The following is a 13,142-nucleotide window of genomic DNA, read 5'->3' on the forward strand; positions in this document are numbered from 1 at the left end:
CTCGATCTCCTGACCTCGTGATCCGCCCGTCTCGGCCTCCCAAAGTGCTGGGATTACAGGCTTGAGCCACCGCGCCCGGCCTCATCTCTTTAGCATACAAAGATACTCATCACTCAAGAGATTCCAAGGGTTTTAGGGGCTCTGTGCCAGGAACCCTGGGCAGAGACAAAATATTTATTTTTTATTATACTACAAGGGTTAAGGGAGACATCAAGGTGGACTTCAGGACTGGTGTCCTGCCCTGGACCCAGCCTCGGGCTAGTGGCCCTCCCAGCACCTGCCTAGCTACAAGGGTCCCTAAATGGACACAGGAGTATCTTCCTCCTTTCCTTTCTTTCTCCAGGAGATTGTGACTGCTTTAAGCTGTGGCAAGAACATTGTGCCCGTCATTGATGGCTTCGAGTGGCCTGAGCCCCAGGTCCTGCCTGAGGACATGCAGGCTGTGCTTACTTTCAACGGCATTAAGTGAGCCCCAGGGCCCTGGGACCAGGGAGGTAGGGTGCAGATCACCATGACAGGCAGTGTGTGGGCAAACAGCTGACTAGCAGCTCCCTCTGCCCAGCTGTCTGACCCACATGGCTCGTGTACCCACAGGTGGTCCCACGAATACCAGGAGGCCACCATTGAGAAGATCATCCGCTTCCTACAGGGCCGCTCCTCCCGGGACTCATCTGCAGGCTCTGACACCAGTTTGGAGGGTGCTGCACCCATGGGTCCGACCTAACCAGTCCCCAGTTCCCAGCCCTGCTGTGACTTCCATTTCCATCGTCCTTTCTGAAGGAACAGCTCCTCAAACCGGCCTTCCTGGGCTGAGACAACCTGGGCTCTTCTTAGCACATGGGTCTCCCTCTCCCTGTCCCCCACCCTCATGGCCCACCTCCAACCCACCTTCCTCAGTATCAGGAGAGGGAAGGGAAGTCAGACTTGGGCTCGGGAGGTTAGAACTCCCCCATGCCCTGCCATTGGGTTGTCTGTCTCTGTCATGGGGAGGGTCCCTGCTCAGTTCTGGAGACATTGGAGTTGGGGTGGGGGTGGTTCTGTATTCCCTTCTGCTCTGATAGCAGCCAGTTTGAGGATGAAGGAAGGCAGCCTCAGACAGGAATTAAGGCAATGCCCAGGCAGGCCTGGGCACTGTATTCTGAGCAAGGGCCTGGGCCCAAGAGCCAGCCAGGGATGAGTGCCATCATGGCTCTCCACTCAGACTGTGCCTGGCCCCTGCACTTACAACTTCCTGCCGCTCTGTGGCCTTGCCCTGCAATCACTCAGTGCCCTTAGCCAGCCTGACTAGGTCCCAGATCCCCTACAGCTTCCTTCAGTGTGGTATCTTTTGCCACATCCAGGGCGAGGGTTGAGGTAAACCGGCCCTCCCTCTGACTTCCTTGTCGCTGCAGCCAGCTTTGCTGCATTTGCTGGTGCACAGGAGCCTCCTGTTTGGGCCTGGGTCTGGGCATGGGGAAGCCGTGCCTCAAAGCCCACCCTACCCCATGCCTTGGTGCTGTGCCTCAGGCTCCTTCCTGGTCTGGCCCAGCTGGCTACCCCAGCCCCTCAGCTATCCAGGGCTACCCACCGCTTGCTCAGGGACCAGGCAGCCCCCATGGCAGTAAAAGCAGCCTGGACAGAACCTGCAGCTCTGTGGAAAGAGGCAAAGTCCTGAAAAGGCAAAAGGTTGTCACCTATGGCAGCTTCTCCAACTTTAACATGCATCCAAGTCACCTGGGAATGTTGTTAAAATCAGGAGATCTGGGGTGGGGCCTGAGACTCTGCATTTCTTACAGATTCCCAGGGGAGCTGATGCTGGTGGTTAAGGGTGGCAAATCTCTAAAGCATGAAGCCCTCACAAATCTTTGCCATTTCCCACACACTCCGCTCCTTGGTCTCCAGTCGTCAGAGCAACTCTACCTGGTATTATCATTCCCATTTTACAGATAATGACACTGAGGCTCAGAAAGGTTGAAGATAAGCCCCGTTTCCTGTCATTAGTGGCAGCCCCAGATCCAGACCTAGGCCTCCTGGCACCCAGTCCACTGGCAGTGGAATTTCTCTCCTGAGAATCTCTGAGGCTGGGCTACTGCTTCTCCCTTGCTTCAAAGAATCTAGCAGCGGGGGATAGGATTCTGCAACAAAAAGCTGACCCAGAGGCCATACTGAAATAACTGAGCAGGAATGTCCCATTGCCTCCTCCTCCACTGGGTTCAGAGGGCAAGAAAGTACCCTCCAATAAACCCAGGCTGCAGGCCACGGGGACTGCTGAAGGCTCTTCCCCAATGAGGGCCGGGTGTTGACACCTTAAGGCTGGCTGCGCCCCCAGCCCCACTCTTGGCTGTGCTGGCCAGGCGACTCCTAGCTCTCGGCCACATCGTCAGAAAGTCAAAGTTCCCACTCCAGGTTTGGGGCTCCTTCCTTCCCCTCCCCTCCCTGCCAGAGTCTGTCTTGGCCAGCCCCAGTCTCGATGCTTTGCTTTTGACCCCACCTGATCTTCCTTTCCTCATGCAGCGCAAGTGCTCACTGGGGCCAGAGCGAGGGCATGGACATGACAAGCAGGGCGGCCTGGACACTGCCCTCACAGAACAGAGTCAATAACAATACAATGTCTGAGTGTCTCCAGGGGATGATTTCTGGCTTCTTGTCTCCAATCAGTCCCACTCCCTCCTGAGGTCCCCACAGGCAGTCTTCAGAGAGGTTTCCTGCGTTTTCTTTCTGTTTGGTATACCCTCCACTGCTGTCCACAGCCCTGTGTGGCCTTCTGGTTGACCTCTGCCCGATCTTCTGTCTCTCTGGGGGAATCAGAGTCCAGCATCCAGCCCCAGATGGAACAGCTGAAGTCACAAGCCTCCCCTAAGCCAAGGCCAGTGTGCTCAGAGGTGACTGCCACCCGTACTAGGACAAACACAGCTCAGATCACCAGGTCAAGCACCTAGGACTGGCTTCTCCTGAGACAGAAGACTCAGAAGTGGCCTTTCCTCCAAAGCCTACTCAGATACAGGTCTGTAGGGCCAGGGTGTTCTGCTTGGCTGGGCTGCAGCTGCTACCCCTCGGTTGGGGCTGAGTCAGCCAGATCCTCCCCCGACTTCTCCCCAAGGGCCAAGAACTGCTCAGGGACATTAAAGGTCGAAAGTCCAGCCACACTCATTCATCCTTTCCCCAAGCCCATGAAGAGAGGCATCTTATTGTAGAATGTATGAGGAGGTGGGAAAGATCTCAGAGCATCAGCTAAGTTTCCTAACTTGTCCATCCAAATGTGATCACCACGATTCAACAATTCGGGACATGGCTGATCTAGCCCTTCCTAGTGGGGCTTGTTTAAGGTTGCACAGCAAGTCAGTAGAAGCCCTGGCTGGCCCCACTTGGTATCAATCCACCAAGCAGCTCAGGGCTCCTGCCCAGCCCAGCAGCTTCTGTTGTCTGACATATGGCAGGCAGACTGGGAGCAGGAAAACAGAGGGCCCCAAAGCCCAAGGCACCAGAAGGTTTGTTTCAGTTTGCTGAAGCTGATTTATAATGATTGGCACGCTTCACCCCAGGGAGTGGGTAGGCCATAGCCAAGGATCAATTTCCCAACCACAGTGAAGGCAGCGCTCTTCCTCTGGAGATCACCAAGCCCCACTCACCTCCCTCCCTCCTTCCCAAGGCTGGCACTAACCAGGTACCACATTCATTGTTAAGGAGTGGCTGGTGACTGCTACACGTGTCAGGAACCTGGCTGGGGCTGTGCAGTTTGGACTGGAAGGAGAGATGCCAGCCCTTGTGCTGCCTCTGGTCCCTGAAGTGTCACCTCCATCAGGACCTCTCCTCTGGTCTGGGGAGTTATAAGTGATGGATGGCAGAAAGGGAGAACTGACTCCTGTCCCAAATAGCTCCCCTGCCACCTGTCCTGCAGTGGGCCTGTGTGGGTTATGATTCTAGATCCTAGTCAGAGGCTGGCTCAGCTATGGATGGGGCGGTGCCTTGGTCTGTCTTGACCACCTTGTCCAAAGAGAGCACTGCCCTTAGAAAGGAGCTGCTGGTGCTGCTGTGGGCTGGGCTCCCAGCTGTAGACCTTCAGTTGTTTGGTGTTCACTTTGCTCCTCTTGCCCTCTGTCTTCTGGTCCAGGCAGATCAGGGGCTCTGGGGAAACTGCTGGAACTCAGGGTGAGGAACAGCCTTTTCCAGCATCCTGTGAGAGAACAGAGAGAGGGTTTGGATTTCACATGGGGTACCCTCAAGGCCTGTCTGGAGAAGTGATGCAGGATTTACTTGGGTGGGCTGGTCCAGGTAGCTCTCCTCAACCTCCTCCTTCCCCAAGCTGAGAAGCTAAGAGCTGGAGGACAATGTCCAGGGACATGGCTCTGGAAAATAACTTTTCTTTTTTTTTCAAGAGACAGGGTCTTGCTCTGTTGTCCAGGCTGGAGGGCAGTGACACAATCGTAGCTCACTGTACCCTTGAACTCCTGGGTTCAAGTGATCCTCCTGCCTCAGCCTCCTTAGTAGCTGGGACTACCGGTGCATACCACCATGCCTGGCTGATTTTTAAAATTTTGTATACAGACAAGGTCTTGCTATGTTGTCCAGGCTGATCTTGAATTCTTGGGCTCAAGTGTTCCTCCTGCCTCAGCCTGCCACAGGATCGGGATTACAGGCAGGAGCCCCCATGCCCAGCCATGAAATATAATTCTTAATATCATACAGGAAAAAGTTAGCGGGTCAAGCTAGCCTGTGGCCCAGCCACAACTAGCTGACAAAGCTCTCTGGCCTTCCCTTTAACACAGTTCTGTTGCCATAGTTCCATCTATAAAATGGGAATGGAGGGAAATAGGGCAACTGGGAGAGAGAACACAGCCTTGCCAAGTAGCAGTGTTAGCCTGATCCTTCCTCCACCTAGCTTGCCACCTTGCCCTTGGAAAATGGCTCCTGGAGGATTACACAGCCATGTGCAAGGAGAGGGGCAACCTAGGACAAGACACCCAGAGGGGGAGGATTCCAGGAATGAAGCTGCCATTTCTGGTTGGGAGGAGGACACTTTTGAAAGGGCTCCATTATGAGCATGGGTCAGGGACCTGCATTACCCAATCAGAACAGCCGGGATGAGCAGGAGGCCAGCTCCCAGGAGGAAGGGGAACCCCTTCATAAAGTTCAGAGTGGCTGGGTAGAGTGAGTTGAAGATGCCGGAGGCCGTCAGCATAGCCAGGTTATTCACACAGGCCACAGCAGAAAAGAGAGCACCTGTGAAGAAATAAATACCATACTCTGGAGTCCGAAAGGGCCATGTTCAAATTCTGGCACCACCACCTCAGAGCTGTGTGACCGGAAGCAGTCACTTCACCTGTGTCTCCCCTTCCTCACCAGTAAATCCTGCTACATCATGTACTGTGGCAAGGATTCAATAAGGTTGTATGTGGACAGCAGCTGGCACAGAGGGGCTACTAAATAAATGGCTGCTATTAAATCCACACTGAAAGTACATGTGATCTGACAGAACCCAGCACATGGAAAAAAAAAAAGTACATGTGATATTGTCTGATGAAAGCTTGATGGAAATGGCTTTTTTCTGGTTTATCCTCTTTGGCATCATCTGTTTGGGATTAACTGCAGGTCTGGTCAGTTCCAATATTCATAGCTGTGTCACCACTGAATAGCTTTTTATCCTTTGGGTTCCTGTTCCTCCTTCTGCTAAATAAGGATAATACCTATTTCCTAGATTGTCAGCAACATTAAGTTCACATGGAAATCACCCATCACTGGGCCTGGCCCCATGAAAGTAGCTAGTTAGTAAGGGCTGTTCTTTTCTCGTGTTCCCCTGACATTTCTGGGCACAAAGAAAGTGCTGGGAAAAAAAAGTTGAGGTGAATGAATGAAGGCACATGGATTCTGGGGACACCAGAACCCACGGTGGGCTCTGTATGGCACCAGGGTCTCTGTCATCATCAGATCCTCATTCCAGGAGAGATGGAGAAAGATGAATGTTTCCCAACTGGGGCATAAAGACCCAGAGGCTGAGCCGGGCGCGGTGGCTCAAGCCTGTAATCCCAGCACTTTGGGAGGCCGAGACGGGCGGATCACGAGGTCAGGAGATCGAGACCATCCTGGCTAACACAGTGAAACCCCGTCTCTACTAAAACATACAAAAAACTCGCCAGGCAAGGTGGCGGGCGCCTGTAGTCCCAGCTACTTGGGAGGCTGAGGCAGGAGAATGGCGTAAACGCGGGAGGCGGAGCTTGCAGTGAGCTGAGATCCGGCCACTGCACTCCAGCCTGGGCGACAGAGCAAGACTCCGTCTCAAAAAAAGAAAAAAAAAAAAGACCCAGAGGCTGGAGAAGCTGTTCTGTATAGATACATCAGGAGAACCTACAGTTTACAAAATGTGCAACAACCCAACAGAAGTCGAGATTAAATTCTGTCACATCTAGAGGGGCCTGTGATGTCATCAAGAGCAAACCACTCACATCACAGATGAAGAAACAGGCCTATGGCAGGGCTCGGACTAAAACCCAGATCCTGAGACCAGCTGCTCTTCAACACAGACGTGAGTTTGCATCCTAGCTCCACCATTTACTGAGTAACCTTGGGTGAGCTGATTTAACCCCCTGGGCCTCTGTTTCTTCATCTGTCAGCTGTGGAAAATGAAACCCATGGCACAAGGTTGTTCACTTCTGGGCTTGTACACGCTGACCCCAGAGAAACAGGGAACTCTGGCATCATCACACCCATCTTACAGACGGAAAAGCTGAGGTCTGCAGAGAGTAAATCTTCTGCTCTGGTTATCCAGAAAGAACATAATTGTGCTCTGCCGACTGCAAATCCCAACTCTGCGGTTTGAAAATCCAAGGCAGCATGATCCTCTGCCCGTCGTGGGCAATTTCACAGAAGTGTGTTTGTCTTGGCCACTTACTTCTCCAGGGTGAGAGGCGGGAGGGCAAGCTGTTCCCCCAGCCATGGCTGCCCATCAGCCCGTTTCAGGCAGCACTGGGTGTGAGGAACCAGGTACAGGTGGCTGCTGACACTCACCCTGCTCTGTCTCTCTCACCAGCTTGGAGAGTTTAGCCCGGATGACAGGTGTGATGACTAATGACAGGAAGAGCAACCCATATCCTGTGGAGAAATAAACACTCATCAGGAAAATGGGGCTGGGGAGAGGGGTGTCCAAGGGAAAGGCAGCAGATCTCCTATCCATACCCCATATGGGGCTTAGGTTAGACCCAGGAAGAACTTCCTTGATGGTGAGGATGGGGAGACAGTAGTCAAGCAGGAAAGGAGACTGCCCTTGTCTGGGCTTGGCCACCATCCAGCTCTCATGAATGCTAATTCCCACTGATTGCTTTCTTGTCTGAACCTCTTGTGGTCACAGCAGACATCACCCATCCATTTGGCACTTAGTAGGGATATGGCAGGGCACAGAAAACAAGCATGGGCTTTGGAGTCAGCCCTGAATTCAAAACCTGATGCCATTACATACTATCTGTGTGGCCTGGGGTACTTAACCTCTCTGAGCCTGACTCCCTGTATGAGGAAGATAATAAGGCCTTCATCACAGGATGGTTCTGAGTCATAGGAGGCTGAATAATGGTGCCCAATGGCATCAGGTTCATAGCCCTGGAACCTGTAAATACTACCTTATTTGGAAAATGGGTCTATGCAGGTGTGATGAAGTTAAGCCTCCTGAGAGAGTGGGGTTATCCCGGATTAGCAGGTTGGGCCCTAAATCCCATCACACATCTTTATAAGAGGAAAGCAGACAGAGATTTGGCACCAATAGAATGGAGAAGGCACAAAGAGGAGGAGAGGCAATGTGAGCACAGAGGCAGAGACTGGTGATGGCCGCCCCAAGCCAAGGAATGCCAGCAGCCCCAGAAGCTGAAAGAAAAGAGAAACACGTTCTCTCCTGGCACCTTGCAAGGGAGCACTGCCTGCTGACTCCTTCCGTTCAGCCCAGTGGTATTGACTTTGGACTTCTGGCCTCCAGAACTGTGAGAGAATATATTTCTGTTGTGTTAAGCCCCCAAGTTTGCGGTATTTCATTACAGCAATCTCAGGGAACCAATACATAAGGTAAAAAAGTAACATCTATGAAGAGTACGGCATAGGGACACAGCAAATGTGAGTTCCTTTTCCCTTTGCATTCAGTTACTTACAGGCTTCCTGTTTTCTTCATAACCATTTCTCTCCCTGTGTGATTGCTGACTCCTCAGCAAAACTGCAAACTCCTACAGGACAGTGGATCCTCCAAAGAAGGTATACGATGAGGCACCCAGGGCCCCTACCAATGTCAAGCCCCTCAAATCCCACTCTGTTGAGACCTCCCCCTGACCCAGAGCAATGACAGCATCTTCATCATCTCTGCATCCCCCAGGGCCATCAGCAGGAGGGAAAGGCTCCCTTCTGCTTAATTGTCAGACAAGCAGTTGAGTTAAGAAATCTGTGATTATTGTATTGTTGACTATACACAGCACGTTTTAGGGCTCTATCAAAATAAATCTGTCCCTTTAAAAAAAGTTAACTAAAGCTGGGCATGGTGGCTTATGCCTGTAATCCCAACACTTTGGGAGGCTAAGGCAGGCAGATCCTTGAGCTCAGGAGTTAGAGACCAGGACTGGGCAACATGGTGAGGACCCCATCTCTATAAAAAAATACAAAAATTAGCAAGGTGTGGTAATGTGCGCCAGTGGTCCCAGCTACTAGAGAGGCCAGATTGGGAGAATCACTTGGGCCCAGGGGATGAGGCTGCAGTGAGCCATGATCATGCCACTGCACTCTAGCCTGGGTGACAAAGTGAGACCCTGTCTCTAAATAAATCAATCAAATAACAATTTTAAAAAGTTAACTTCCCCATTTACTGGCCTGTTGACCCTCTCCTACCAAAAAAAGAAAGGGAGGAAGTGGGGGCAAGGAGGAAGAGGAGAAGAGGAACTGAAACAGGAATTTCATATCTGTGGTCCGAGAAGACAGGTTTTTAAAAAACCCAAAGAAGCTGACCAAGGGTATTTGATTCTTATCAGAGAAGTGAGTACCAAGGCATTAATGGCATGGACTTTGTTTAAGAACATATGAATAGGCTGTGGGAGGCCAAGGGGTAAAGCAATTAGTGTATGAGCCACACTTTTGTCTTTTGCTCTAGATTACTAACAATATTCATGGTTGATAACGGTGGATTAATTACTTTAGCTACTGAAGGTCTGTATTTTCCATGTATCATGGATGGCATTTTTGAGGGATTTCTTAGTTGTCTGTCCTCCAGTGCAGGCATAACAATGTTTCCCAAGACACAGGAGTGAACCACATCTGGGGGCAGTGAGTGGCTTGGCCCCCAGTTCTTACCCAGTGCCTCTGGGACAGGCTGTCCCTGCGCCCACACACTTTACCTGTGAACATGAGAGGTGTGATGGTGGCAAAGGCAAAGACCACCATCCCCAGGATGTTGAAGGCCAGGCCGATCTCAGCCACCCAGGCGTCGGCCAGGCAGTGCTGCAGGAGCTTCAGGACCAGCAGGCTGGTGAGGTAGGGGAGATGCTGAGCTGCAGAACCATAGCCGATTAGTTTGGAATCCCAGCAGAGGGGTGTGCTCAGTTCATACAGGGTCAAGATGTCCTGGGCCCCAAAGTGCACAGTGATCACCACGAAGATGGCCAGTGAGTACAGGGCTAAATGCTTCCTGGACTTCTCTGGGGCTGGAGCCACATAGAGCTGGACAATGGATCGGTGGTGACGGAACGTGAAGAGCCGGGTGGACTTTGGCTCCTTTAAGGTCTCACCAAAGCAGAAAGCTGCATAGAGTGTCATGGCTATCAGCAAGGCTAAGGCCAGCCAGAAGGGGTTGGCATAACCCTGGGCCCGGAGCCAGTGGCCCCCGAGGAGGCTTGCCAGCATCCCAGCCACCCCGATGCTGGCTTCCAGCAGGGCCATCCGGAAGGTGCGGCTGCGGCTGGAGCTGACATCTGCCACGGACGCAAAGCTAGCAGCCAGAAGGCCACCGAAGTCGCCGAGGAGGGCACAAAGGATGCGACCCAACACGAAGTAGCCGACGTGGAGCTGTAGCTGCACCACAAAGACGGACACTAGGGCCTGGAGCAGCAGGCCCAGCGAGGCCAGCACTAGCAGCGGGCGGCGGCCCACACCGTCGCTCCAAGCTCCCAGCAGGGTGGACGAGAAGAGCCCCACCAGGAAGCCGCCCACGTTCATGTAGAGGGTCCAGTGGGAAGTAAGGGTCTCCACTTCCTGTAGGGGCACAATGACCAGGGTGCGGTTCCTCACTCTGGGTTGCCCAATCCCCAAATCCTCGCCATCCCGGGAGCTACAGGGATGAGGACTTTCTTTGGAGCCCTAAACCTCAGAGAATCTTAGCACAACTTTCAGAATCTGCCAGTGAAGAGGGGGAAGGACATGGACCAAGGCCCCATTCCCTTTCCTTTCCCCTGCTTTTGTTAACCTGCAAGGCCAGACTTTTAGCTCAACTTTTCGCATTCCCCACGCTGAGGTTCTAGGTCAGGCCGCTTTGCTCTGATCCCGCCCACCATCCAAAATGCACTCTCCCTCCAGTTACCCCCAACTGTCATTATGCAGGCCCCACCCCTCCGCTGCCGCCACCCTCCAGCCCAGGGCCCTCCCCCTGCCGGGCTCCTTGCCGCCCCGTTACCTGCATGGTGGGGTCCGCGCTGCGGTTGCTGCAGCCCCCCCTTTGGCGGGTGCCATTGTAGCCGAGGTCGGCACTGAAGCGGTGCCACAGATACTGCGTGGTGAGCGGGCCCTGCAGGACCAAGGCAAAGTTGGCCAGGAAGACCAGCGGCTCTACCGGGCCCCGGCACAGCACAGCAGCCGCGGGACGTACGCGGGGCTTGTCCGGGGGACTCGCGCTTCCCTCCATGTGTGCGCGCAGCGGGGCTGTCGCCAGGCGGGCGGCGGGGCGCGCGCGCGCGACGAGCTGCCTGGGACTGGGGACGTGTGGCGCGGGGCTTGCGCTCTCTGCGCCTGCGCCCGGCGTCCCTCCTTAAATGCCCGGCGGGGAGGGGCCTGGGACCTGAGGCCACCGGACTCTCGCGGGGGGTGCACCTGACTGGGCGTGGGCCGGCGAGGGGCCCGGCACCCCCAGCCCGCGGGATGACCTCACCTGTGAAGTGTGCATAGACAGCGCCCTGCAGCCCTCCCTCCTGGCCCAGACACACCACAAATAACAAGAATATCAATAATTAACATGTATTGACCACTTACAATGTGCTGGGCACGGTATTAAACCCTTTTTGTGCGTTGGTCTCCCGATAACTCTACAGGCTAGCCTATTAACCTTCGCTATCTACCGATGAGAAAACCAGGTCATCGGGTACTCAAGGCAGAGCTGGAAATGCACCTGACTCCTGATGCTGCTGATGTTCTGCGCTGTAACAGAGAGGCAGCTGGAGAGGATCGGAGTGCGGCTGAACCCAGCTGCCTGGATTGGAACACCTAGGCTCTGCCACTACCTTGGGCATGCCACTTACCACCCTGAGCCTGTTTTTTTCATCTGTAAAATGAAGTTGCTAACAAAACTTGTCTCAAAAAATTGTGGAAAAACAGTGTCTGGTATATTCAAAGTGCTATTACTGTTATTAACAGACTGTCACGTCTGGGAGTGGTGACTCACACCTGTAATCCCAGCACTTTGAGAGGCTGAGCCTCACGAATCACTTGAGCTCAGGAGTTCGAGACCAACCTGGGCAACATGGTAAAACCATGTCTCTACAAAAAATACACAAAAATTAGCCGGGCGTAGTAGCGGATGCCTGTAGTCCCAGCTACTCGGGAGGCTGAGGTGGGAGGATCGACTGAGCCCAGGAGGCAGAGGTTGCGATGAGCTGAGATCTTGACACTGCACTCCAGCCTGAGTAACAGAGCAAGACCGTGTCTCAAAAAATATAAAAATAAAAATAAAATAAAATAAAAAACAAACTGTCACTTGCTCCATTCCTGTCCTAGGATCTTTTCCTGAGAAACTAGTCTTGTTTCTGGGGTAAGGCAGGGCCTGGCTCTGCAGTTCCCTTAGAGGAGAAGATGGGGGAGGGCCTGGGAGGCCCTTGGGTGTGAACGTATGCTCCTGGGTGGCTCCCATTATAGGAATTAGGCCAGAAGGCAGTCACCTGCTCTGCTGCTGAGGTCAGACCCTGTCTGGGCCTCTGTTTTATTGCCTGTAAAAAGGAACAGCATTACTTGCCTTACTCCCCTATCTTTCATTCATTCACCTCATTTACTGAGTGCCCCTTACGTGCCAGGCACTGTGCTGGGGGACTCCAGGACCACAACAGTAAAGAAAATAGACAAAGCCCTCACCAGGCCAGTTAGTTTCTAGAATGGTGGGAGAGGGAAAATAATCAAAGAATCCTACTAATTGATATAAAATTCCAACCGCGGAAAATAGTTTCCAACTCCAAGGGTGCTAATTCAGGGGCTGGAGGTGGGAGGAGCAGAATCACTAAAGGCCACCTTCCCTGAGAACAGAGCAGCTGAGTGGGTTTCTGGAGGCAGGTCCTGACAGGCCTGATTCTTTGGAGGACGGATGGCTCCATTTCTGGCCACTGTACCTGTGCCTGGGCTTGTTGGAGCTTGTTAGCTACCCCACCTCCCGTGAGCCAGGAGTCTGAGACTCAGGATAAGTAGGTGCTGGCTAGATACTAGCGAACTGAATAACCTCCCCCTGCAAGCTGCCCCCAACCTGTGGTCCCCTAGAGAGAGGAAATTCCACATTAAACATTCAAGCCTCTAGATTGGCTCCCCTCTACTCCCACCGCTTCCAACTCCTCCCTACCACTTACACAAAAGCTTGGCCCAGTTAGGTCAGCTGCAGTGAGGGAGGGGTACTTGGCTAAATCCTTGGAATCATTTCTTAGATAAAGAACTAAGGCTAGGAGAGGCCAAGGTCCCTCATCAGGGAATGGGACAGGGTGTGGCTCATCCCAGAGCCAGAGCCTGCAGTACCCACTAGGGTAGAGGTCTTTTCTAACTCCTTGGAAACAACTGCAATCAGGTCACTGGCCTGCTCAAAACCATCCTGTGCTGCTTTCCATTTCACTCAGTGAGAGCCAAGTCCTTTTGAGGGCCCTAAGGCCAACTACCTCTTCTCTGTCCCTCTCCCCTGCTCTGTCCTCCTCACTCCCTGTGCTCAAGCCTTGCTGGCCTCCTGCCTTAGGGCTTTTTTTTTTTTTTTT

General features: G+C 53.1%; 2 protein-coding genes across 3 annotated transcripts in view; one reads left to right on the forward strand and one right to left on the reverse strand.

Annotated features, from left to right (window-relative positions):
• Window positions 1-2,607, forward strand: part of SARM1 (sterile alpha and TIR motif containing 1) — a 29,306-nt gene extending 26,699 nt beyond the window's left edge. The window contains exons 9-10 of the mRNA XM_011940774.1: window positions 344-465; window positions 595-2,607. Coding sequence (XP_011796164.1) covers window positions 344-465; window positions 595-724 — 252 coding nt within the window. The 3' untranslated portion in view covers window positions 725-2,607. The remainder of the gene's footprint in view (window positions 1-343; window positions 466-594) is intronic.
• Window positions 156-10,925, reverse strand: SLC46A1 (solute carrier family 46 (folate transporter), member 1). 2 transcript variants are annotated; one of them, XM_011940772.1, is made up of 5 exons: window positions 10,604-10,925; window positions 9,333-10,185; window positions 6,982-7,065; window positions 5,043-5,199; window positions 3,469-4,153 (listed from the first exon to the last, which is right to left on the reverse strand). In XM_011940772.1, the coding sequence occupies exons 1-5, from the start codon at window positions 10,829-10,831 to the stop codon at window positions 4,096-4,098; spliced, it is 1,380 nt and encodes a 459-aa protein (XP_011796162.1). In that variant the 5' UTR covers window positions 10,832-10,925; the 3' UTR covers window positions 3,469-4,095. The 2 variants fall into 2 exon arrangements, with proteins under 2 accessions (XP_011796163.1, XP_011796162.1); XM_011940773.1 differs by lacking the exon at window positions 6,982-7,065 and having other exon boundaries at window positions 156-4,153.
• Window positions 10,926-13,142: the final 2,217 nt, after the last annotated feature.

The sequence above is a fragment of the Colobus angolensis genome, unplaced genomic scaffold (assembly GCF_000951035.1).
Source record: "Colobus angolensis palliatus isolate OR3802 unplaced genomic scaffold, Cang.pa_1.0 Scaffold193, whole genome shotgun sequence".
In the NCBI taxonomy this organism is placed as follows: Eukaryota; Metazoa; Chordata; class Mammalia; order Primates; family Cercopithecidae; genus Colobus; species Colobus angolensis.

Excerpts from the sequence above, each read along its gene's own strand:
- SLC46A1 (XM_011940772.1), bottom strand. The coding sequence starts at position 10,831 with ATGGAGGGAAGCGCGAGTCCCCCGGACAAGCCCCGCGTACGTCCCGCG. Across the intron at positions 10,186-10,603 it reads GCGCGGACCCCACCATGCAG|GAAGTGGAGACCCTTACTTC; the intron begins GTAACGGGGCGG and ends GTGCCCCTACAG. Across the intron at positions 4,154-5,042 it reads ATCCCGGCTGTTCTGATTGG|GATGCTGGAAAAGGCTGTTC; the intron begins GTAATGCAGGTC and ends GTTCTCTCACAG.